General features: G+C 38.8%; 1 protein-coding gene across 7 annotated transcripts in view; it reads left to right on the top strand.

Annotated features, from left to right (window-relative positions):
* FOCAD (focadhesin) overlaps positions 1 to 23016 on the top strand; it is a 132820-nt gene that overhangs the window by 48060 nt on the left and 61744 nt on the right. For all 7 annotated transcript variants that reach the window (XR_012627224.1, XR_012627225.1, XM_074857087.1 and 4 more), the window contains 6 exons: positions 4673 to 4777; positions 5179 to 5280; positions 5803 to 5933; positions 7504 to 7630; positions 22138 to 22272; positions 22656 to 22706. Coding sequence is in view for 5 of the 7 variants with exons in the window: in XM_074857087.1 (XP_074713188.1) it covers positions 4673 to 4777; positions 5179 to 5280; positions 5803 to 5933; positions 7504 to 7630; positions 22138 to 22272; positions 22656 to 22706 (651 nt within the window). In the remaining 2 variants the exon portion in view is untranslated. The remainder of the gene's footprint in view (positions 1 to 4672; positions 4778 to 5178; positions 5281 to 5802; positions 5934 to 7503; positions 7631 to 22137; positions 22273 to 22655; positions 22707 to 23016) is intronic.

Below are 23016 nucleotides of genomic sequence, written 5' to 3' on the forward strand. Positions count from 1 at the left end.
GACCTATCTGTCACATGGGTCTACACCAGAGGAGTTTGGTGTTTAGAAGGTTCTTTCTTGTCATCCAAGAGAAACTCTGGGAGGATCTAAGAACCGTGAGGTATGCTGCTTCTCAGGGAGTATGTTACTCTCAGATCTCCCCATATTTTAGATTTTCTTCTATGGGAGTGTTTATTCTTTTTGATGAGAGAAGTTTTTGATGAGAGAAGAATAGATTGGTAATTTCAGAGCAGCTTGCAAAGAACCACCGCTGTTGTGAAAGTCAGGTTTATGGCCACTTAAATAGGAGTGGTATCCATCTCGTAACCTACCTTGAATTGTTGCAAAATTGGTGTGACTTCATACAGTGAATGGTAATTTAGAAATACGTCAAAATTATCTCTGCCTACGACTGTCTGGGCTACTTTGGTCTGCTGCGACAAGGTTGTTAGGTTGGCCTGGGAGAGTGTCAGTTAAGAATGCTGTCTGGGAGTGTTCACACTGGGGCAGGGCACTGATACAAAACCAAATTTTAGTGAATAATTCTTGGACCACCTGTTTTACCCATACCTTTAAGGTAATACTAGTGTTTATTATAGATTGAGCTTTTGGGAGTGAAGAAGCAAAATCAAAAACCCTGAAAAAAAGCAAAGCAAGAGGAATGCTTGAGGTGAAAAGCTAAATTTGTTACTTAAAGCTTTGCGTATTCAGATAAACTATTCTCACTGCCACCATTATGCTGATCTATGCTACAAGATAGTCACAGTTAGGTAAAACTTCCACTTAATTATCTCTGAAATCCTGAAAATTCATTGATGCATTTTATTAAACATTTGCTTTTGAAACCTACAGTTGCAGCTGAGATTCCTATAAAAGCATCTGTACAGATTTCCAGTCTTCTATTCATGTAAATCTAACAGTCTTATGATATCTGTAAGGCATAAGGATGTTTAAGTAACCCATTTGCAATTTACATTTTCTATGTATAAAAATTTTTAATTCATCTAATGGAAGAAGTCTTGCTCCTACAGCTTTTATGTAGTCATTATGTGTATATAATTGAAGGGTTGAATGTTCTCTTTGAAATATTTCTGCTTCATATGAAGTTTTAGCTTGACAGATTCTGCCTCATCAGTATGTCTGATACCTTACTTCTGTTTTGCTCATCTGCCATGTAGTTTTATGTAAAAGATAAGTTAAAAAAAATTAATTTGTACATGTTGTGCTTTAACCCTGGCGGGCAGCTGAGCCCCACACAGCTGCTCACTCACTCCTCCCTGGTGGGATGGGGAGAGAGTCGGAAGGGTAAAAGTGAGAAAACTCACAGGCTGAGATAAAGACAGTTTTAACAGGGAAAGCAAAAGCCACAGGAGCAACCAAAGCTAAAGAAGGAATTCATTCACCACTTCCCATTGACAGGCAGGTGTTCAGCCATCTCCAGGAAAGCAGGGCTCCATCACACATAATGGTGACTTGGGAAGACAAACACCATCACTCTGAAGGTTCCCCCTTCCTCCTTCTTCCCACAGCTTTGTATTGCTGAGCACAACATGATATGGTCAGTTTGGGTCATCTGTCCTGCCTGTGTCCCCTCCCAGCTTCTTATGCACCTGCAGCCAACTTGCTGGTGGAGTGGTGTGAGAAGCAGAGAAGGCTTTGATGCTGTGTGAATGTGGCTCAGCAATAGCTAAAACATCCCTGTGTTATCAACACTATTTTGGTCACAGATAAAAATCATAGCCCCATACTAGCTATTATGAAGAAACTTAACTCTATCTCAGCCAAAACCAATGCACAACAAAAGCTGGAAAACTGCCTAATTTATCTTCAGTGCAAAGGTCTGAAAGAAAGGAGATGGAGGGTGCTACCTAAGATGATGCTTTCAGTTTGGAATGAACAGGTGGGAAGCAAGGCGCTGTTAAACTTGTATTGAAAGTACTCCTGGGTGTGAAAGTTGCTCAAATGGATGCTACCTTAAATTCTCAGCCACTTTTATTGATTTTGCTTTGAAAGATTTACAGTAAAGCCAGTCTTCTGTTTTGGCAGGTGATGGGATGATGACTGCCTCTACAGATGGTAGACAACAGCCTTAGGAAATAGAGAGAGGGAAGGAGACTAGTTAGTCAAAAACGTGGGTAAATTTTGGTTTATAAAGGGATTTATTCTATTTAATTTTGGTATTTGGAAAAGTGAAAAAAATTTATGTATTGTAGTTAATTCCTTAGATATTAAATATAGATTCCAGAACAAAGTTCTTGTTTTTGGAATGCTTAACTGTAAAGATAATGGTGTCTGTAGAACAAATGGCATTTTTTTGGGTCTGTAATTTGGAATCAGTAACTACAGAGAGAAGTATGCAAAATCACAGAACTCTTGGTTTTTTTATATGTAATTCTTGCTCTGTAGTTTCTGTAGACTGAGACAGATCTTTGTACAGTGAAAATTTTTTCATTTGAAGACAGCTGCTCATGTAAAAATGCATGTTGAGAGAATGTTGTAGCATAATTTTCCTTTTTTTTTTTTTTTTTGAACCTCTGTATGTATAAACAACTGATGTATATATGTGGGTGGTTTATACATAAATATATAAAGAGGCAGCTCTACCAGAATAAATTTTCAGAGATGTAAGATTGTTGAATTATAGATTGAATTAAAGATTGGATCCAATCTTGTAAACATCGGGTTTGAGAGTAGCTCAGTCTTTTAGCTCAGCCCAGTATGTATTGGATTTAATACACATTTGTTCTACTTTAAGCTTCCAATCTTGGACTTATTGAAGAGTTTTATAGTCAGAGTAATTTGAGGTTAAGGAGGAAAAACACTTCTTCCAAGGGTGACTCACTCCAGAGGTAAACACTAAAAGTGAAATGTAGAACTCTATACCCTGTTTACCATGTAAGAAAAATAATTTTATGAAAGCCAGAAGACTCAGAAAAATAGTTGTTCCACTTGCTACTGCTAAATATTGAATTTCCTAATTAGCTTTTCTGTTCTTCGGAATGACATCTTCTTTTAATACAAGTTTTACGTATGGAAGACTAACCCATATGGCTCAGTGAAAATCATTACTACTGTATAAAGGCAGAATGTAAACCAGGGCTGTGTAATTACTTCTAAGTATCCATAAAATCAAGTGGGCAAAAGAACAAGGCCATCATGAGTAGATTTAATTTTACAACATAGTGATACGAATGTGCCCAAGAAGAAACTGAAGGGACCTGCAGGTATGAAAATACTGAAAATCTGATCTAACTAAAAGGGGAATGGAGGTAAGTACATCTCCTTTCCTTTGTTGTCACTTCAGGGGCAGCTCTCTGGAAGTTTTGTACCGTAAGTGATACTGTGTTATGTGACAGGTTTGTGGGATATGATAGTAGCATCATCAGAATTCCTCAGTAATGACAGAACTGAGTTGGAATATGATTGGTATGTATTTTAATGTACCATTTTCACAGAATCACAGAATCATCTAGGTTGGAAAAGACCTTGGAGATCATCTAGTCCAACCATTAACCCAACACTGACAGTTCCCAACTACACCATATCCCTCAGCGCTATGTCAACCCGCCTCTTGAACACCTCCAGGGATGGGGACTCCACCACCTCCCTGGGCAGCCCATTCCAACACCTAACGACCCGTTCAGTAAAGAAATGCTTCCTAATATCTAGTCTAAACCTTCCCTGGCGCAACTTGAGGCCATTCCCTCTTGTCCTATCTCTTGTTACTTGGTTAAAGAGACTCATCCCCAGCTCTCTGCAACCTCCTTTCAGGTAGCTGTAGAGGGTGATGAGGTCTCCCCTCAGCCTCCTCTTCTCCAGACTAAACACCCCCAGTTCCCTCAGCCGCTCCTCGTACGACATGTGCTCCAGACCCTGCACCAGCTTCGTTGCCCTTCTCTGGACACTCTCGAGTCATTCAATGTCCTTTTTGTAGTGAGGGGCCCAAAACTGAACACAGGAATCGAGGTGCGGCCTCACCAGTGCCGAGTACAGGGGTAAGATCACTTCCCTGTCCCTGCTGGCCACGCTATTTCAGACACAAGCCAGGATGGCATTGGCCTTCTTGGCCACCTGGGCACACTGCTGGCTCATGTTCAGCTGGCTGTCAATCAACACCCCCAGGTCCCTCTCTGACTGGCAGCTCTCCAGCCACTCCTCCCCAAGCCTGTAGCGCTGCTGGGGGTTGTTGTGGCCCAAGTGCAGCACCCGGCATTTGGCCTTATTGAAACTCCTACAGTTGGCCTCAGCCCATCGCTCCAGCCTGTCCAGGTCTCTCTGCAGAGCCTCCCTACCCTCGAGCAGATCAACACTCCCACCCAACTTGGTGTCATCTGCAAACTTACTGAGGGTGCTCTCGATCCCCTCGTCTAGATCATCAGTTTCAATTACGTGGTTTTTTTCAGTGTGCCTGTAATGGAATTTAAAGTAAAAATGAACTTATTGTGGAAATTAGATTATTGCAGTGGTTACAGCTGAACGTGCATAATGAGGTGCTTTTAAGATGATAACTTAAAAAGAAGTGAATTGTAAGTCCTATGAAATTACAGACTTTAGAACTTTCTGTATCCTGTTAGCAGAAAAAATGCAGAAAGGTAGGAGTTTCTAATATGTTCTGACAAGTTCAGTGTCTTATGTAAGATACCATGTTGGCAACCTAGTTCCAAGTTTATTTCCTGTCTTTGTTTTATTTTAGGTCCCAAATCTGATCCCAGTTCTGATATTTAGATTGGGAAGACCTTTGGAGCCTGCACTTTACAGGGATATATTGTATACATTGCCTACGCTGGGTGTACACAAGGTCAGAATGAAAAATGTTTAGTAAAACAAAGACTATCAATAAGAGGTCATTTATTAAAAAAAATTTAAACTGAGCAATGCATAGCTTGCTTAAAATAAGTGATTTGTAACCTTCAGCATAACTTTCTATTTTGGATGGTCTATGACATTTATTTTAAAGAGTGAAATGTAGATTATGCTTGGTCTGCACTGTATCATCATTATATATATATCATAAGAAGATGTTCTTGGACTTGTTATGCACTAAAGTTCTTCAGAAAATGACTTGCAGTTTTTTTCTGACATTGCAGTTGGGCAGTTATCTCCTTGTTGTACTTGGTTGTAAAATAATGATTTTTAGATGAGGTTTTGTTCTTGGACATGAAAAATAGCAGTGACATTTGGTTAAAAACTTTCTTCCAGGTTTGTGTAGCTCAGATTCTATGTGCCATACAGATGCTGGGGAGCACACCAAAGCTTCAAGCAATTACTTTGCGACTGATGACATCCTTATGGGAAAGACAGGTTAGAAAATTTTTGTAGTGTCACTAAAGTGTAGTTGAACAACTTCATTACCTCTAACCAAGGAAGGAAATTAATTTTGCAACATTCATTAGAGTAGTATCTCATTATCAGTGGTACAAAGTAAATGGTAGAAGTGATGCTTTTATTGATTCTGTTTTAGTGAAAAATTTCAATAGTACTGTCTTCCATGAAACATGCTTTTCATTTCATCAGGTCTCAGACTGAAATTAGGGAAACAAATGTTTGAAGGAAAGTTTTCTGCTTTTCATGATGTGCAGTAAGAGCAATACCTTAGTTACATGGCAATAATTTGCTTCTCTGTTTATAAAGTAACAATAGAGATTTGGTCTGACAAAGCCAGTTAGATCTCAGTGCAGCATTAGATTCCAATAATGAGGAAAAGCAAAGTACGGTATTCAATCAAAGTGGTATTTAGAAGTCATGTAAAAGTGCTAGCAATTGAAAATCCTGTCACCAGCCTTTGAAGGTGTGATGATAATTTTTAAATTAAATCCTTTCTAGGATCGTATTTACCCTGAATTGCAGAAGTTCTTGGCAGTGTCTGATATGCCTTCTTTGTCTGCTGACAAAGATGATCAGTGGGAAAAGCTGATTGCTAAAGCTGCTTGTATAAGAGACATATGTAGGCAGAGGTAAGCTCAAGTGTTATTCATCTTATGTCTTTGTGAGAGAAAACATTTTTTTCTCAGAAAAACTGCATAATTATTTTTACCTATTCTGTTGTATTAATTGTGGGTAATATTTTTCTAGTTGTGTGAGATACTGACTCAGGCACTGCTAATCTCAGCAGCTAGTAAGTTTTGGGGTTTATATTATAACTAATAGAAAGCATATAGAAATCATGTTAAAATTAGAATGTCTTCATCCTGAAACAAAACATGCACCCTATACTGATCCAGAGTAGAAACTTAAAGCTTACCACTGCCAAATTATAAAAAGAGAGTGATGAAACATTAGAAGAAACAACTAAGGATCTATCTTTTGATCTATTCAAAGAAGGATTGGGGCTTTTCTGAAAAGTGTGTTTTGTCACATGCAAATTACTGGTCTTTATTCACATACAATACTGAGCACAGAACACAGTTGTGCAAGTCTAACTGGATGATATATTGATCTTTTCCAGCTATAACAATCCATGAATATCAGGACTTGGTAATAATTTACAGTTCCTGTTACATTATCAGTTACTTCCTGGTTTTATGTGCACAATACCATCTTTTCTCTTTCTCACCTGTCTTTTGGGTTCCACTTTCCACTTCCTTCTTGAAGGTTAGTTACGAACATCTGGGAAGATTCATGTATCTTGCAATCATCAACTGAACAAAAATTCTTAAAGAAAATACCCTTTCCTTTACCTCTTCATCCTTCTTTAATTTTGCCAAACAGCATTTTTCAAGAAATTTTAAAAAAGTGAAAAGCAAGAGATAATCTCAATGCCACTGTAGTATTCTTTTTGCCAAGTAAATGGTGTACTTAGAGAGCAGGTGTATGCACGTTCTTCATTCATTTAGAAATTATTTAGAAGAAAATGAGAGAAAATAGAGGAAGCCTGAATGTTCCGTGCGTATAAATCACCTAGCCAGGTTCTGTTTACCCCAAGTTCTTGCAGAAACAGTATGAAGAACTGCTGAATCAGCAGTTGACACCTCCCTCACCACCACCCAATAAAACTGAATGGGTACTAAAAGACTGGAAATCAAACAAGCAGCCCATGCAGTCATTGAAGGAGAGTCATATGACACTGCAGCAGCAAAAAATTTGGAAAAATGTTCCTGTCTGGTGTGTAAGAGGGCCAAAAGTCTTTTGCTGCCAGAGTCTCCAGTAATACACAGTAGTGAGTAGTTACAGGAAACCACAACAAGGAAGCAAATAGTGTCTTTAATAGCACACCTGGATTTTCCTTCTCAGTCATTTCTTGAATGATGTAATCTTTTTGTGTACACAACATCCTCGGACAAAAACTTCCATAGCTTAACCAATTGGTCATCTTCTATTTGGAACTTGATGCCTGCTGATTTAATTCTCCATGTCACCATGTCAGTCAACGTCTATCACATCCTTGGATCTTTTTCCCCTCCCAGTTTTAGTTTGTTTTATTTGCCACTTAAACAGAACCAGTACTTAATGAATTTTTGTGTATAGAATAGAACTTGTGTGTATGCATGATTATTGCCTTGTATCTTCATGGTTTTTTTCCTTTAGGCCATACCAGCATGGAGCAGATATGTTGGCTGCAATTTGCCAGGTATTAAATGAATGCACAAAACCTGATCAAGCTTCACCTGCTGCCATAGTGTTACAGGGTCTTCAGGCACTTTGTGAGGCTGAGGTAAGATCAAATTGGCTTGTCCCTGTGTCTCATGTTTTGCTTGTGGATTATGGACTTTTTCCTAGTCCACTTTTTTTTTTTTTAAGAGTACATTGGATTGTTGCAGAACTTCTTTTTTCTTCTGAGAAATTTAATATCTCTCTTCCAACATCAGTTAATTGTTCCTGGAAATTGTAGTATGAACTTCTACTACAGCAGTGCATGGCTTGGAATATTAGGCTGGCATTGCAATTTGTTTCAAAGACATCCTTTCATGCATTTTTGCTTGAGATTTGAAAAGAACAGCTGTCTGGCACATAACCCTGGCTGAAAAGTATGTAAATAATCTTATTTTTGATACCTTCTTACTGGCCTGCCCAGCTGGGTCTCATTCACATAGTGTACCTGCTAGGAAGTGAGAAGTGGAAAGCTGAGACCACTCCCAGTACTTAGGATGGAAGGAGGGAAGGAAATAATCACTTTGTGGACAGGTACTAATTTTTCCTGTCCTAATTCTTACAGACCCTCCTCAGCTTGATTTGTTTTCCTAACTTCATGCCAGTGTAATGTTCTGGGCGATCAAATTTGCCACCTAGGTATACCAAAACTTTAATAGAGAATTCTGTAGTGGTTTGGTAAACTGGGTAGCCATTTGGTTTAAATAAAGCAGCCTATCCCTTATTTAGTATTTAGACTCTAGTTTGTAGTGCAGAAACCTTAAAGGGCGTAAATAGAGGTTGGTCAGAGGGTTTTGTTTTGCTGCTTTCTCTCTTTGCTGCTGTCTCAATAGATAACCATGGGAAAGGGATTTAATCTCAGCTTTTCCATGTGCAGCTGCTTAGGTACAGGATTTTAGTGAGCACCTAATTTTCAGTCAATTGCACTAGTATAACGAATAATGTTTTCGTATGTATAGGGTTGACATAGTTGATGATGGAACCCTATACACCATGAGGCTTTCTCAAAGCTCTGAGAGTCTCAGAAAGGCTGGGGTAAAAGTAATACTATAATAAAATGTGCTGTAACATAGATTTTCATTTTTTTGGTTGAATGTTGTGAAAGAGCAGTTTTCCATTTTGTTGCCTGCAGTAATTGCGTTGTGTAAATGTAATGGCTTTACCCAAAGTAGGTTCTACATGAATAGCATTAAGAGTATTAGCTTAGCTTTTGTGGGACTTAGAAGAAGGGCTAGCATTCTCCCCCACCCTCTCATATTCTTTTGGTGGGTATAACAAAAAGCCTTTAATGAATAGAGCACAGTGACTTGCACATCAAAAATGTAAAACACACACAGTTCTTGCCAGGCCACATTTCCTATCTCTGGGCAAATATTTTGATTATTTTTCCAGTGATTTCAACAGAAGCCGTGTACTTCCTATGAGGCCATTTATCCCGGCATCTAATTGATTTCATGTTACCAAGTACTGTATGCAAGCCAAGAGACATTCAAGTATGAAAATGCTAAGCATAGTGTTTACAACCCCTTTCCAAGCTTTCTGTGGAAGTGGTTTTTTTGCTGTTTATTCCCTCAGTCTACATTTGTTTTATCAATTGGAAATAAACCAGCATAGCAGAGTAATATAATGAACTGAAAAGTTGTGTGAGAACAAATTATGTAGTTGTGAGTCTAACAGTTAGTAGGAATTACAAAGCTGCATATTATTGAAACAGTGTACACTTAAAAACTGTTCTTAAAATTGTGGGTGTGTGGTGAGATACTACTGGAGGATCATTACTTTCTTCCTGGGCACAAGCTTCTGCCAGTTTTACTTTCTTGGATCTGATTTACTCGTAATTTTCTTTTTGCCTTACTTTATATCCTTGACCTTGTATGTAGTTAACATCATAATTTCTATTTGAACTCTTAAGCCCATAGTGTAGGTGCAGATTTACCTGTGCAGATTTACTGTTGAAGGGAGCTGCCAGGCTCCCAGGATGAAATCTATATGGGTAAGTGTTTTTCCACATATTGAATGAGTGAGTAAGATAAGTTGACTTAGGAACCTTATTGGCCTGCGTTCAGTCTGACTGGTCTGATGAACACTCACTGTCAGAATGTTTGTCATTTTACTTGTTTCCCCAATTACTTGCTACTGCTCCTAGAAGTGCTGCTGCTACTTTTTTTTTTTTTTTCCCCCATCTGAATTGTGTCATTAATGCCCTCCCTGAATGCAAGTCATGTTATCAGCTCCACTTTCAAGTCAGCTACCAAAATCCATTTCAATGCATCGTCATCCCTGGTGTGATTTCTGGTTTTTGAAAGCTGGAAATGTCGAAGATATTGTGGCAATGTAAACCTAATTTTTCTTCTTATGAATATATTATGTTATATCATAAAATCATAGAATAGTTTGAGTTGGAAGGGACCTTTTAAAGGTCATCTAGTCACAAATAGTTCCTCCTTCTGTACCTGCCTCTGCACTCAACCTCTTTTCATCTTGGAAAGTGGCAACTTCATTTTCTGTCATTTGATTAGGATATGTAGCATACTAGTGTAGTCTAGTTCATGTTACCATGTTGTTTTCTTCTCTTCTCCTTATTTTTGTTTTCCCAAGCTTTGCCACTTCATGTATTTTGGCCATTTGGGTTTTTTCTCAAGGCTGGAACAGAATTCTAACCTTGTCTTCTGGTTTTGCTAGTAAGATAGCTAGTACAATTGCACTTTTTATAAGAAATGGTGTATAGCGATAGCTTCGGTGAGACTAAATTCATCAGTGTATTTTAGGTGGAGAAGTTAGTACTTTTTCTAAGTTTAGGAAAATATTATTTTCTTCAGAGCACACAATATGACATAATTTTAATAAATGTTATCTTAAACTTTGTAAATTAAAACACTAACAGTGGCTTTTAACTTGCATATTACTTCTCCCATTTGGTCTTCAACTTCATGTTGGATTCATTACAGACACAAAATAAATTAAGGAAACTTGTGCTCAAAGTGCTTCTCTGTTAATAGAAACTGGAAAACTGCTTGTGTCCACAAAAAGGATTCCCCTTTTGTAGCTGAAATTCCAATGTAAGCGTTTTGCATTTGAATGTGGACATACTCTGTAGACAGAACAATCATGACCAAACTTTCTACTGTGGAAATGGCATTGAGGAGTGATTTGGCTGTTAATCCTCAGGATTAATAGTAGCGCTTCTGCCTCTGCAGCACTATCATGTTGTCAAGTCAGCTGGTTTTGGAGTATTGGGCAAAATGTGTTTTGAAAAGAAGATGGTTTTATTTACTGTAATTTATTCCTAGATCATGTTTGTCCACAAAAATGACAGGGCAGCCAGGGTAATTTTTTGTTATCACAGTGTATGTCAAGAGTCTGATACTCTCTGAACAGGTTATTTTAGATATTCCGCATGGAGGATGTAATGTGTAAATATCAAATTGACTTATTTGAAGATAACTGTTACATAGAATTTCTGATTCAACAGTATGATACAAAATATACTGAAATCACAATACAAATATAAATTACACTTAGCAAAATATCGTAATTGCAATATACAGTTCAATCATAATACCACTGTGATTCCCATTACCAGTCTCTATAATATGCTCACTGTCACAATGCTGAGTGTCCCCAGTTGCCAGTAAGGAATATATGGCTTGAAGCCAGCTCAAGCCCATTGCTCTCTTCAAAATTCTTCTGTTGGCTGTCTAGTTTTTATACTCTGTTGGGCTGAGCCACACATAGACTCCCCCATATGCTGATTTGACTGACTCAGGGACACTCTTTTAACAAACTGGGGAGAAACATTTACACCATCAGTTGATCCACTCAACTGTTTATAGCTGTATAATATCTAAAACAAAGGTCCTCTCTGTGTTGAGTCAGTTTCTTTGCAACAGCTGTGGTCAGTCCCACCCCACATTATTCTCTGAGCTTCATGGGCACATCACCTTTGCCCATCTGAGCCTTCTTCCATTGTAGGGGTATATTGGTCAGTCACATTGTGTAGCCCTGTGATGGTTTGAGCTCAGAGGGCAACTGAGCACCACGCAGCTGCTCAGTCCTCCCTTCCCCACCAGTGCTGGGAAGGTGAAAAGCAAAAGGCCCAGGAACTTGAGATAAGGACAGAGAGGGATGACCTTCTCCATTAAGGCACAGGCCAAAGGCAGACTCATTAGGAGAAGAAAATACGAACATAAACTTAATACAGACGCTAATAACAACAGCACTTAACAGATGGGGTAGGACTGTGGGAAACATTACCACATCTTGAAAACCCCTTTCCCCATCCCTCCCTTCTTCCCAGGCTCAGCTTTGCTCCTGATATCTCTACCTCCTTTCCCTCAGAGGTGCAGAAGGCAGGGAATGGGAGATGTGGTCAGTCCTGCCACTTCTTCCACCTCGGGGATTGGGGTGGAACTTCTGGCATTCCTCCCCTGTTCCAGTGCAGTCCTCCTCTCACAGGAGACAGTCCTCCACAAACCAGCTCCAACATGGGTCACTCCCACGGGCGTGTGGGTCACCCCCGCATGTTGCAATCTTCCCAGTGCTGAACTACAACAGCAGGGGCTTCTTCCCACAGGGTCCTGGCCTTCTTCAGGTGCAGTCACCTGTCCCGGCGTGAGGCCCCCCACATGCCACAAATCAGCATCTGCTCCAGTGTAGACCCTCCATGGGTGGCAAGGGGGCAGCCCTGCCATCTCACCACGGGATACAGGGGAGTCTCTGCTCTGGCATCTCCCCCACTTCCTTCTCCTTCCTTCCTCTGACCTCGGTGTTTGCATAGTTGTCCTCCTCACAGCTCCTGACAACTTCAACTCTTCCTCTTAGTTTCTCCTTCTTAAATAGGTTATCACAGAGGCGTGGTCACCATCACTAATTGGCTCAGCCTTGGCCAGAGGCGGGTCTGATTTAAGCTGGTGGAGCTTCAGGAAGCTTCTCACAGGGGCCACTGCTGTAGCCCCTTCTGCTGCTGTCAAAAAACCCTGCCACTCACTCAAACCAGGACAATCACTTATGCGAAGCAGTGGTATGCCCTTTCTTTTTTTTCAAATTGCAGGTGTTTTTGTAGCTGGCTGTTAAGTGTAACACTGCAGTAGAGGATGTGTCTGTTGGGTTTTGCTGCAATTACATGTTCTAGAAAGTTTCTGATAGGTTTTATCCTAATTGTAGTTTGAGGATATTCTGAATTTTGGGCAATCATCATGAAAGATGTGGAGCTGCTCTACAACAGATAATGAATACCATATGTTGACTTGTTTACTGTCTGGATATACGGATTCAGTTTTAAGGTTTTACCAAAAAGCTAGAAAGGAAGACAAATAATTCAAAAGGATGATTTTGGTACAGTGACAGACTGAGGAATCTTGTTTGTATTTCTGCTGAACCTACTAGATTATTTTAATAAGAATTGCAGTTGTACTGGGATACCCTTTTTTCTGTTGTGCATACCTTAGGAACAGATGTTAAGGCTGCTAAGATGTGATGGAGTTGTTTAGAAAGGTGTTAAATGAGACTGATTCCCAGCTGTGTTTTCTAGGTTATTTGAAGACCCCAGTTCTGCTTAAGTCATTTTTTCAGAGTGCCAGAAGTTTTGAGCAGGATTAATATGGCTTGATTTCAAAATATCAAGAAGAAAAACCCTTTTCTCATTTGATCTATTGTTTTAGGATAGAAAACACATAGGCTGTAAGATGATGGCTGCAGCACTGTGATCACAGGGAACAATCAGCTATGCCAGCCACAACCTAAAGGCTTGAGAGCTGCTGTTATGCAAGTGTTGTGGTTCATGATCCACCCCAAAGGAGAGGAATCTTGTAATTTACTTTAATTGGAAGAGGTTATTGATACCTGCATATATCTAAGGGTGAACCCAAACAACCATAAAGAGTAAGAAATGTTACAATTTTTGCATCTACTATTTTACAACTGTTATTAAGTCACCATTTCTCCTTTACAAAGCAAGTGAAATAGTCCCTGTGTAGCCTAATCCAGTTGGCCCTCCTTTTTGTGGGGTTGGTTGGGCAAGGTGACCTCCAGAGGTCCCTTCCAACCTAAATTATTCTCTGAATCAAGGATTATGTGATAGACTTGGTGCACCAACCATGCTGAGTTTTGGTATGAATGGATGTTTGTCTCAGAGGAAACACTGTTTAAAATTACATGCTTCTCTGACTTGCCCCCCCCCCCTGCCCTGGCCCTGATCAGAAGTGAAATTTGATTTAAATGTTGTTGTTCCCTGTTTTTTCCCCATTATTTCCCACCCTCTTCAGGCAGTAGGTCACTTGAAGCAAGAGTGCTTTTTTTCTCCTTGACATGAGTAAAACTTTGCTTTTGGTTTTTCCCCTCTAGCAAATAGACGTTTCCAGTCAGTGCTTTGTCCAGCAGTAAGCTTGCTATTTTAAAATGAATTTTAAAAATAAAAGAAAACACAAATGTAAAACAAAATTTACTGTGCCAGAAGCTCTGAGAGCTTGTAAGTTATGTGGCTGTTAATATCTCAAGATGACAACCATACGTCAATTTGAACAAACCCAGAATGAAAAAAAAAAACCCAAAACATAAAGATGAAAATGGACTTAGAAAGAACTTTTATGAAAGTATCACACTAGTGTGTCTATATCTGTGAACGTGCATTTTCTGATTGTCATTGATTCTTTTTCTGCAGATAGTAATAGGCATATCAGTGTCATAAAGTTCTCTTATCTTGCTAGTTTTCTAGAGTATATTGCATTTTCAGAGGACAGCTTTGTCCAGCTGAGCAGTGACTCTGGAATCACAGGGCTTTTCCTTGGGGATTCATGACTAGCAGAGAAAGTTCACTACAAGATGTGTATCACAGCCACCTATTCCTCCAGAAGGGAATCATGTCAAGATGTAACATTTTTCTTTATGTTTAAAAAGTCTGTGTGTAAAATACCACTCTACTGTCTTTTCTGCTGTTCCCATTCCCCTTCTCCATTGGTTCACAGAACAGCTAGGAGGTTTTCAGTAGGACTACCGTTACGTTATGAGTAGAAAATTCCTTCTGAAAGAAGCCAAAAGAATTCTACAGTCTTAACCTTGTAAGAGTTAAAAAATATTTTTTCAATTAAATTTAGTATTACAGCAACTGAGGTTGAAGTCCATTAATGAATGATAGCCAGAATGCACAGCTGCGCTCAGTGATGGTTTTAATATTGTCTAGCTGCTGCATTTATTGTGTACGAGATGATGTTTAGCCAGGTTAAATCATGTTCCTTCTTCAGATCAATTCACCAAGTGTATCTGGGTTATTACCCAGTCTGAAGTCATATGAGATCCACTTCAAAAACAAGTCTTTAGTTCTCAGCAGTGTTTGGACAGGAGAGACATACTGTAAATTCTCCTTTTTCTCAGAATGCAGCAAAATTTACTAAGTTGTGGCATATTCCAGACTGCACTATTTCTTTAGCTAAGACAAAAAATACACCCACATATCCTTCTTAACAAATCTCTCCTTCCAAACCTGTCCTTGACTACTTTTAATTAATTTCTTTCTGTCCTAATTTAAAATTGAAGTTTAACAACCTGAATGAACTCATATTGATTCTGTTGTCCTTTTGTAACAAAAAAAAAAATATTTTTTTTTTCTTCTACTGTTAGTATCAGCAATGTTTAAAATGAGAAAAAAGTGACTTCCTGCAAGCTCCTATGCTATTGCATGAGTATGCAAGGACAGTGTGTTATTTTTGTTTGGGAAGCATGCAAAGTAAACATGCCTTATATTGCAACAGAAGAGAACATAATCATTTGGAGGATGTGTGTTTGTTTAAGAGGCATCCAATGAGAAATGAAACACAGAAAGCTGCACTATTTTAAAGTTACCTTTTGATATTTAGAAAACTTTCCCCTTTGCATCCTTAAGGAGTTACAGTTTCCAAAATGCTAGTATTTTATGATTTCTGGATGCAGCAACGTAATTTTTCAAACATTCCCACCTTAATTTCAAAGAACCAGAATTTGGTTGGGACTTTTTTAAATCTGACACTTGGATGTTGGATTATTGAATTAAGTTTTCATGTTTGAGCTGGCAGCTGTTGGAGTGCCATTACATAGGACCACCTGCTTTAGACTGGGAACTCTGTTGCAAGTGTTCCTTGCAAAAGCAGAAACATCCTGGGTGTCATCGATACGTTTCAGGATTTCCATCACATTGAAGGTGCTCTTAAAAGATCAGAAGCATCACATAGTAGGAGAGTTTTAATTTTGTCAGAAACGCCAAAAGAAGCTTGCTCAGTGTCTCAAAATTGTGATTATCTAATTGAACACCACTGTGAAAAATATTTCACAGAAAGAGTGGTCAGACAGTGGAATAGGCTGCCCAGGGAGGTGGTGGAGTCACCATCCCTGGATGTGTTTAAGGGTCGTTTAGATGAGATGTTGGGGGATATGGTGTAGGGGAGAACTTTGTAGAGTAGGGCTGATGGTTGGACTCGATGATCCCGAGGGTCTTTTCCAACCTGAATGATTCTATGATCATTTTCTTTTGGAATATTACCAGATTAGGTGTTTTTAGCCATCAGTGGTCATTACCATAGAAGTGTACTCATGAGTTTGCTATTCCTGAAATGGATTCAACTCAGAAGGCATCTTCATGTTCTAAACTGCACTTCACAATGTGTTTTGCACTCACTGAAGTGACTGCTTAATTCAGCAATTACTTGAATTCAGTGGTACCAAGCATGCGGGTTTTTTCAGTGCAGAATAACTCTAAAACTATCTAAATGTCTTTGTGGAATATGTTCATAAACATCCCTTCCATTTTATTTCATTACAGAGATGGATTTGTATTTCTCTTTGAGTCTTCTGTTGTTTTGCTTTGCTTTCATAGACCTGCAAGAAATTTTCACGGCATTTGTTCAGATTGTTTAAGGAAGAATTTTGCTTTGAAGTTCTGGTATCTTTTCACCTTTAAAAGACTGAGTATATATACTCATACCTCATACCTTGATCTGCCATACCTATTTTATCTTTTTAATTTAGACTTTGGTTCCAAGTCTACATTGTCATGGGTTTGGTATTTTTTTTTGTTTTGTTGTTGTTGGTTGGGAGGGCGGGGTTTTTTTGGGTTGGGGCTTTTTTGTTTTGTGGCCTTTCTTCTTTTGCACAATTTTTGTTGCGGTGGAGCCTGAAATCTGAAAGGCAAATGGTAGCAACAGATGAATTCCAGAAAGAATTAATTTAGTGGCAAAATCTGAAAAGTGACATTCTCCACAGGGAGCAATGTGAGGTTTGGCCAAATGCTGCAGGGAAATTACTTAAGTTTTCACTAGAATACATGACTCCTTACAGAGAGAGAGCATGGGCAACTGGAAAAATCTCACAAGGAGAAATGAGAAAGTTTTGGTACCAATAATACTGTCTAGTCAAGCTTCCTGTGGAACTTGAGTGCTGCTCTTTGTGATTTTTGTATAATTCTTCAGCTAGGACTGTACCACTGGCCGAGCATCTTACAGATGTTTTTCAGTGCCTAGAAATGTAACTGTTCACTGAGCAGGTCTTTAAAAGTGAAAATAAGCCAGGTGAGGCTTATTTGTATCCAGGAGTGATACCAAAAACTTAAACAATTTAGTTAATGTACCAATAACGGGCCCCTTTGTATAAGCTCCGTACCGACAAGGTAAGCAGGCCTGTGTGCCTAAGAGCGACCCTTCCCCAATTCAGTATGCTTTGTACTGACAAGATAAACAAGTCTGTGTGCGTAGAGGCAGTCTCACAATGTATACATTAGGTTTCATGGAAATAGACAAGTATTTAAGATATGCATTAGATTCTGTGGAAATAAGTGGGTACTTCTTGGGAATTACACAAATATTATTTTTTTTAATGTATATAATGAGTGTGCCTTTGTCTTTTGGTATACATGTTAGGTGGAGTGATCCCCTGTGCATCCAGCACTGCAATAAAGAGAATGCCTGCTTCTTAATGCTACGTTGATGTTAAGAGGTTTATTCCCGATTTCAGTGACAGGAGAAGCTAAGTAGAACCAATTATATGTCATTGCTGTGCTGTAGTTAGAGTAATAGTGTAAACGTGTAGTCGTTATTTTCTTCACTATACAGAGTTGATCAAGCTGTGGTGAATAGCTAGATAGCAGTTACAACCTGGTAGGCTTTCAGCTTTATAGAAGGTAGGATGAATACAGAAGACATCACTGATGGCAGCATTATCATTTCTATCCCTTAGAAACATTCTGAACACCTAACCCTAAATGTTCTGAATGTGACCTGATACAGTGATGTCTTCCTGAGCATGTGGACAATCTGAAACACAGGCTTATTGATACACGGATGGCTCCTTTTTCATCTCAAATGTGCATTAGTTCTAGAGGTAAATGTTGACATTATGTTGATATACCTAATAAAGAGCATCAATGAATGGTTTAAAAAAACAAAACAAACAAAAACCAAACAATAAAACTTGATAAGCCTTATGCCAGAAGGAGTGGATATGGAGCAGTATCCCTGTATTGCTCAGCAAAGAATCACTGCAGCAGCTGGTAAAATTGGCTTTTGAAATCACTGTGCCCTACCTGCACAACAAAAGCTGATCTTTTCACCGGAGATTTTAGGGTTCAGTCTGAGCTTTAGGAGCTGAATACAAACACATAAGCATACAAAAAAGATGACCTGCATGATGAACAGATCTTGTGCATCATCAGTCTAGTAGTTGCTTGTTACTCTAGGTCTTACTGATGTCTCTAGGAAATTTTCTGTTCTGCTAATTCTAAACTTGTGAATAGAACAATGACAGGGTAAATCGCTGATTTAAGAGTGCTGTGATCAAAAGAAGGAACCTGGAGATAAGGGAGTGAGTTACTCCAACTTTGTATAAACAATGCATGTCTGGGTAATGTTAAAAAGACTGATAGGAGGGGAACATCCTACCCCAAGAGACGCCATAAGATGGATGATCGTCTGAGAAGAAAATCAGCAATAACTGGGGAAAAGATAAAGGCGGTGGGGCGGGGGGAAGACTGTGACCAGTGACTCCAGTTTAAGACCAAGGCGACGTCCTCCTCCAATTCAAGTTTGCACAGAATTATTAAAAAACGCTGTAACTTCAAATTGAGATGAGGCATGTTGTTAACCAATGAAGGACAAAGTGATAAGAAACTAACCAATGGTCACTACAGTAAACATGTATTCAAGTACTTTGAAGTGTGTAACTACATGGAAGTTCTTTTGTGTGGTGTGCTAGCTTTGTGGAATTACCACCTAGCACCCCACTCTGCACAGACATGGAATAAATAAATACCTCTGCTCTGTGTGTATATTGGCATATTGCACACTGGGTAAATGACCCCACTTACGGGACAATATTATGGGAAAGAGGAATCAACAAGCAAATAGTGAAATAACTGGATTTTAAAGACAAAACTCTAATCTGAGAGTAAATGGAGGAATGTGAAGGTGCTTGTTTGACTATCAAAAGGGTAGATGAGTTAAACTGGTAAGTTTGAGCTCATTTTGCAGTGTAAATTGTTTCCTTCCTCCTGAAGGAGAAACGAGGTGAGGAAATAGGGGTATTAGCTGTGAATGGATTTGAAGTTGAAAACAGGTGTTTAATTGAATTCCATTCCATTTCCAAAAGGACTAGAGTGATGCTTATTTCTTGAACGCTTTTCATCAGGTTGGAAGGTGAGAAAGGTCATTTGCCTTGACTGTGTAAGTCATCATAGATTTCTAAAACCTTCTGGATTGGTGTGAGGAACAGTCCAAAGAATTTCCAATTTGTATAAAATTATTCAAATCCCTTTCAGACTTGAAGAACAACCTATAGAGTAAGCCACAGCTCAGCTTGAAATCTTTCTGTATGCTGCTGTTCTTCATAAAATGCTGTGGTGAACACAAGCAATAGTCAGAAAGGACTTCCTTAGCATCCCTAAGTGGAAATATTCACATTTGAGAGGAGACTTCTTTTTTTTTGTGTGAGTGCTCTGAATAGAGCAGGTTTTGTTGTCATCTGAAGCTTGAACCATGTTTTCTTGGAAACAAAGCTGAGCATCAGGAACTTCTGGGTCAAGTGGAACAGTGCCAGTTTTTTCATTTGGATGTTATTGCTTGCAGCTTTCAAAAAAATCCTTCTGTACTTATTGTATTCATGCTGTGCTGAATTGCAACACTAGGAAAAAGAGGAAAAAAAAAAAAGCTCATGTTTCAGCCCTCTACTGCTGCACAGGAGTAATCCCTTTACTTCAGGAGGACCTTCTGTCTGAAGAAATCAAAATGCTTTTGTAACAATCTGTACAACTCTCCTAGGAGTATTCCTTTTTTCAGCTAGGAGACAACAAAGCCTTCACTTTCTTCCAAAGCTTCAACAAAATAAGACTCCGGTGCATGCTTGCATGTCCTTTCATATGACCCAGAAGGTTACTCTTTTCTCTCTGTACTGTAAAATTTTGTACTAATTATGTGTGGCACTGAGTTTCCAGGCACAGTATCTCAAGTGCCTTGAGGACAAATTGCTTAACAATTTCAGACACTCATGACTTTGAATTAAGAATAGTTTAGTAAAGCGCTTAAGGATAATAATGAACTTTAGCAAAAGAAGTGATCTTGTATTTAGTAGGACTGTTCGTGTATTTAAAACTAGGCTAAAAGTGGAGTGCCTTTTTTGAATTGAGATCTGGAAACAGCTATGTCTCCAGAATATTCTTCCAGACAGCTTGACATGAGAGTGAACTAGCTACTGACTTGATAAATAGAGCCAGTATTTTCATGTTTTCTGTGAAACAGCACTGTAATACAGAGGTTGCTGTAAATATGTTTTATAGTGCACTTGGTTCTTGTTTGTTATTCAGTATAATGTCTGTGAGCCCCAGAAGTCATAGTTGGCTAGGGCAAAAAAGTCCAAGAGGTTTGCAGTTGGTTATCAAACACTGAATGTGAGTGGAGAGAGGGTTTATGGTTTGGTGCTAATAAAACCATTCAATTGTAAGAAAAAAAGCTGTAGAACTCCCCACCCTGTCCCCTTCACAAACACACACACACACCGCCCTTTACAGCTGACAGAATCTCATATAGATTTTGGCTATTGGCATATATAAATAAAAAAATATTCAGATCTGTTGACTAGTTAATGAATGCTTTTTACCATGCTGTAATGCTTCTCAGTGTGTGTTGGATCTGCATGAGAATTCTCTTCTGGATACTCTTTTTGCCACCTAACCACTGGGGTACATATATCTAGTCTATATATATCTATATATCTATATATATCTATATATCTATAATATTAAATTTTGAACTTAATTCTTCAGCCTTCCCTACCCTCTATAGGTATTAAAGAGCAGGTCAGATTTCTTTCTATGCAAAGTGTTAGCTTTTGTTGGAGGATTTCAATTTTTTTGTTAGTGTTTTTTTCCAGTGATTTCTAATCTGTGAAAAAATACCAACCTTAGAACCATACCCTGCAGGGTGCTCTGAGTGTTTATGATCTGCAATGACAAGTTACTTCACTTTTCAGAGTATGTTTGTTCTATAACCAAATACTGGCCCCCTGAGCTGAAAAAAAACAGAAAAAGCATGATTTCTCTGGTTTATACTGGATTCTTGGGATCATGGAAGCCTCCAGATACTCCTGTTTTTACCTGTTAATATTTTGTTGTGGTTGCTTTTTTCCTCCCGCCCCCCGGCCCCAACCCCCTCCACACACACCCCTTGCCTTCTCTCTTGAGGATCTAATAGCTGGGACTGCAGAAAGTGATTTCATCTTCTGTTTAGTGAACAGTGACATTCTGGTTTCTAGTATAACTGCAAAGGCAGATTTAAAAGGCTGAAGTTACTGTGTTCTAAGGACTTGGAAAGCAAATGGCAAGACTCCAAATTTGTTATTAACAGAATAAAAATAAATTCTATGATTTTCAAACCAGCTTCACAGTTTTTGTAAGTTAACAGTTGGAAGCATGATGTTACTATCATATGTGGTTTCCTGACAATTAATTCTTTTATGTCTTTGTTTTGTTGAAATGGTTTCTCTCACTGTAAGTTGTAAGAACTGACCTGCTTAGTATAGGGCTAATGAAGCCATGGTACTAGTGTTTATTTTAGTTTGACATTTTCCCGGTGATTTCTGGTTTCCTGCAGTTTTACATTCTTTTGTTCTGCAACCATTTGGTTGGATTTGGTTGTGTTTAAAGATTAAGGGCATTTTGTCTTGAAGGGCTCCCAGGGAACATAGCTTCCTCCAGTTTCCTCTGCTTTCGTCCTGTTGAACTCACAGGGACAGCTTGTTTTTAAGCTAATTTGAGTAGGTGAAGTAGAGCAGAAGTTTCATATGAAGATACATTGACAGCTTTATGTGTATTGTTAACAGCGTCCTATTTATTCCTACTGGTAGCTGCTTTATCTGGTGAAGTGTTGTGCAGTATTCTCACATGATGTCAATTAATACACTGTGAGACTGTTAATGCAAGTGAATTTTTAACATACTTGCTTTTTTCTTTTATGAACCCTGTATTAATTCCTGTTTCCAAGTAGGAAGAAAGAAGGCAAGTGCTGGAAAGAAATGTTAAGTTGGGATTGCTGTTAGTAATGGTGTCTCCCACTTTCCCTCCAGGTCGTTTGCATCCGTTCTACATGGAATGCTCTGTCACCAAAGCTGAGTTGTGATACAAGACCTCTCATTTTAAAAGCACTGAATGAATTGTTTGCCCTGGTTCCCTCACTAACAGTGAATACAAATGAATATGAGGTATGTACTCATAGGCTAAGATGAGTCTCTTCTTTTAGTGTATCTTCATATATGAGATTTAAATGTGCCTGCTTGTTTTTAATATCTCTAAATTGGACTCACTGCCTAATTCAGGTTAATCATAAGGCGCATTGCCACACAGTTTCACAATTTTAGCTTGCATTAGTGAATGCTGGGAGATAGAAATTCTAGTGCAAGGTTGATCAGAGGTTTCCCTCTCCCAGAATGTGGGGACATGTGAATGCATCCACAGTTCAAACCTGTGCCCGTTCCACTCTCCTAGCTTGTAGATGTGGCAGCAGTTTGTTTCCGGTAACTGCCTCTATTTCAACTGCTTATTTGGTTAAAGAAAATCTGAATGCCTGTTTTGTTTGCTTTTACAGAAATTCAGAGCTCAAGTTATCAGCTTCCTTTGGAAGAACACACAAAACAAGGTAGGTGATACCACTGAAAATGTTAATTCCTGGTGTCAGCAACTGGATATTAAGTTTGATACCTTTCAGTCAACACAAGGTTATCAGTATCAGCAATCTCATTTTCCAATAGTGTTTTCTTCTTGTCTTTGACTGTTTAACACCATTTTTGAAGCGATGTAATGCACATGAAAAGGAGTAACTGATGGTCCTAACATCTGCCCCTCCCAAGAAGAATTGTAACACAAACTAGTTTGACTCCTCTGTTAGACTCCACCTTGACATGGTGAAGCATTTGTGGCAAAGATGCAGCTATGATAACTAACTCAGT

Source organism: Strix uralensis, chromosome Z (assembly GCF_047716275.1).
Source record: "Strix uralensis isolate ZFMK-TIS-50842 chromosome Z, bStrUra1, whole genome shotgun sequence".
NCBI classification, from domain to species: domain Eukaryota; kingdom Metazoa; phylum Chordata; class Aves; order Strigiformes; family Strigidae; genus Strix; species Strix uralensis.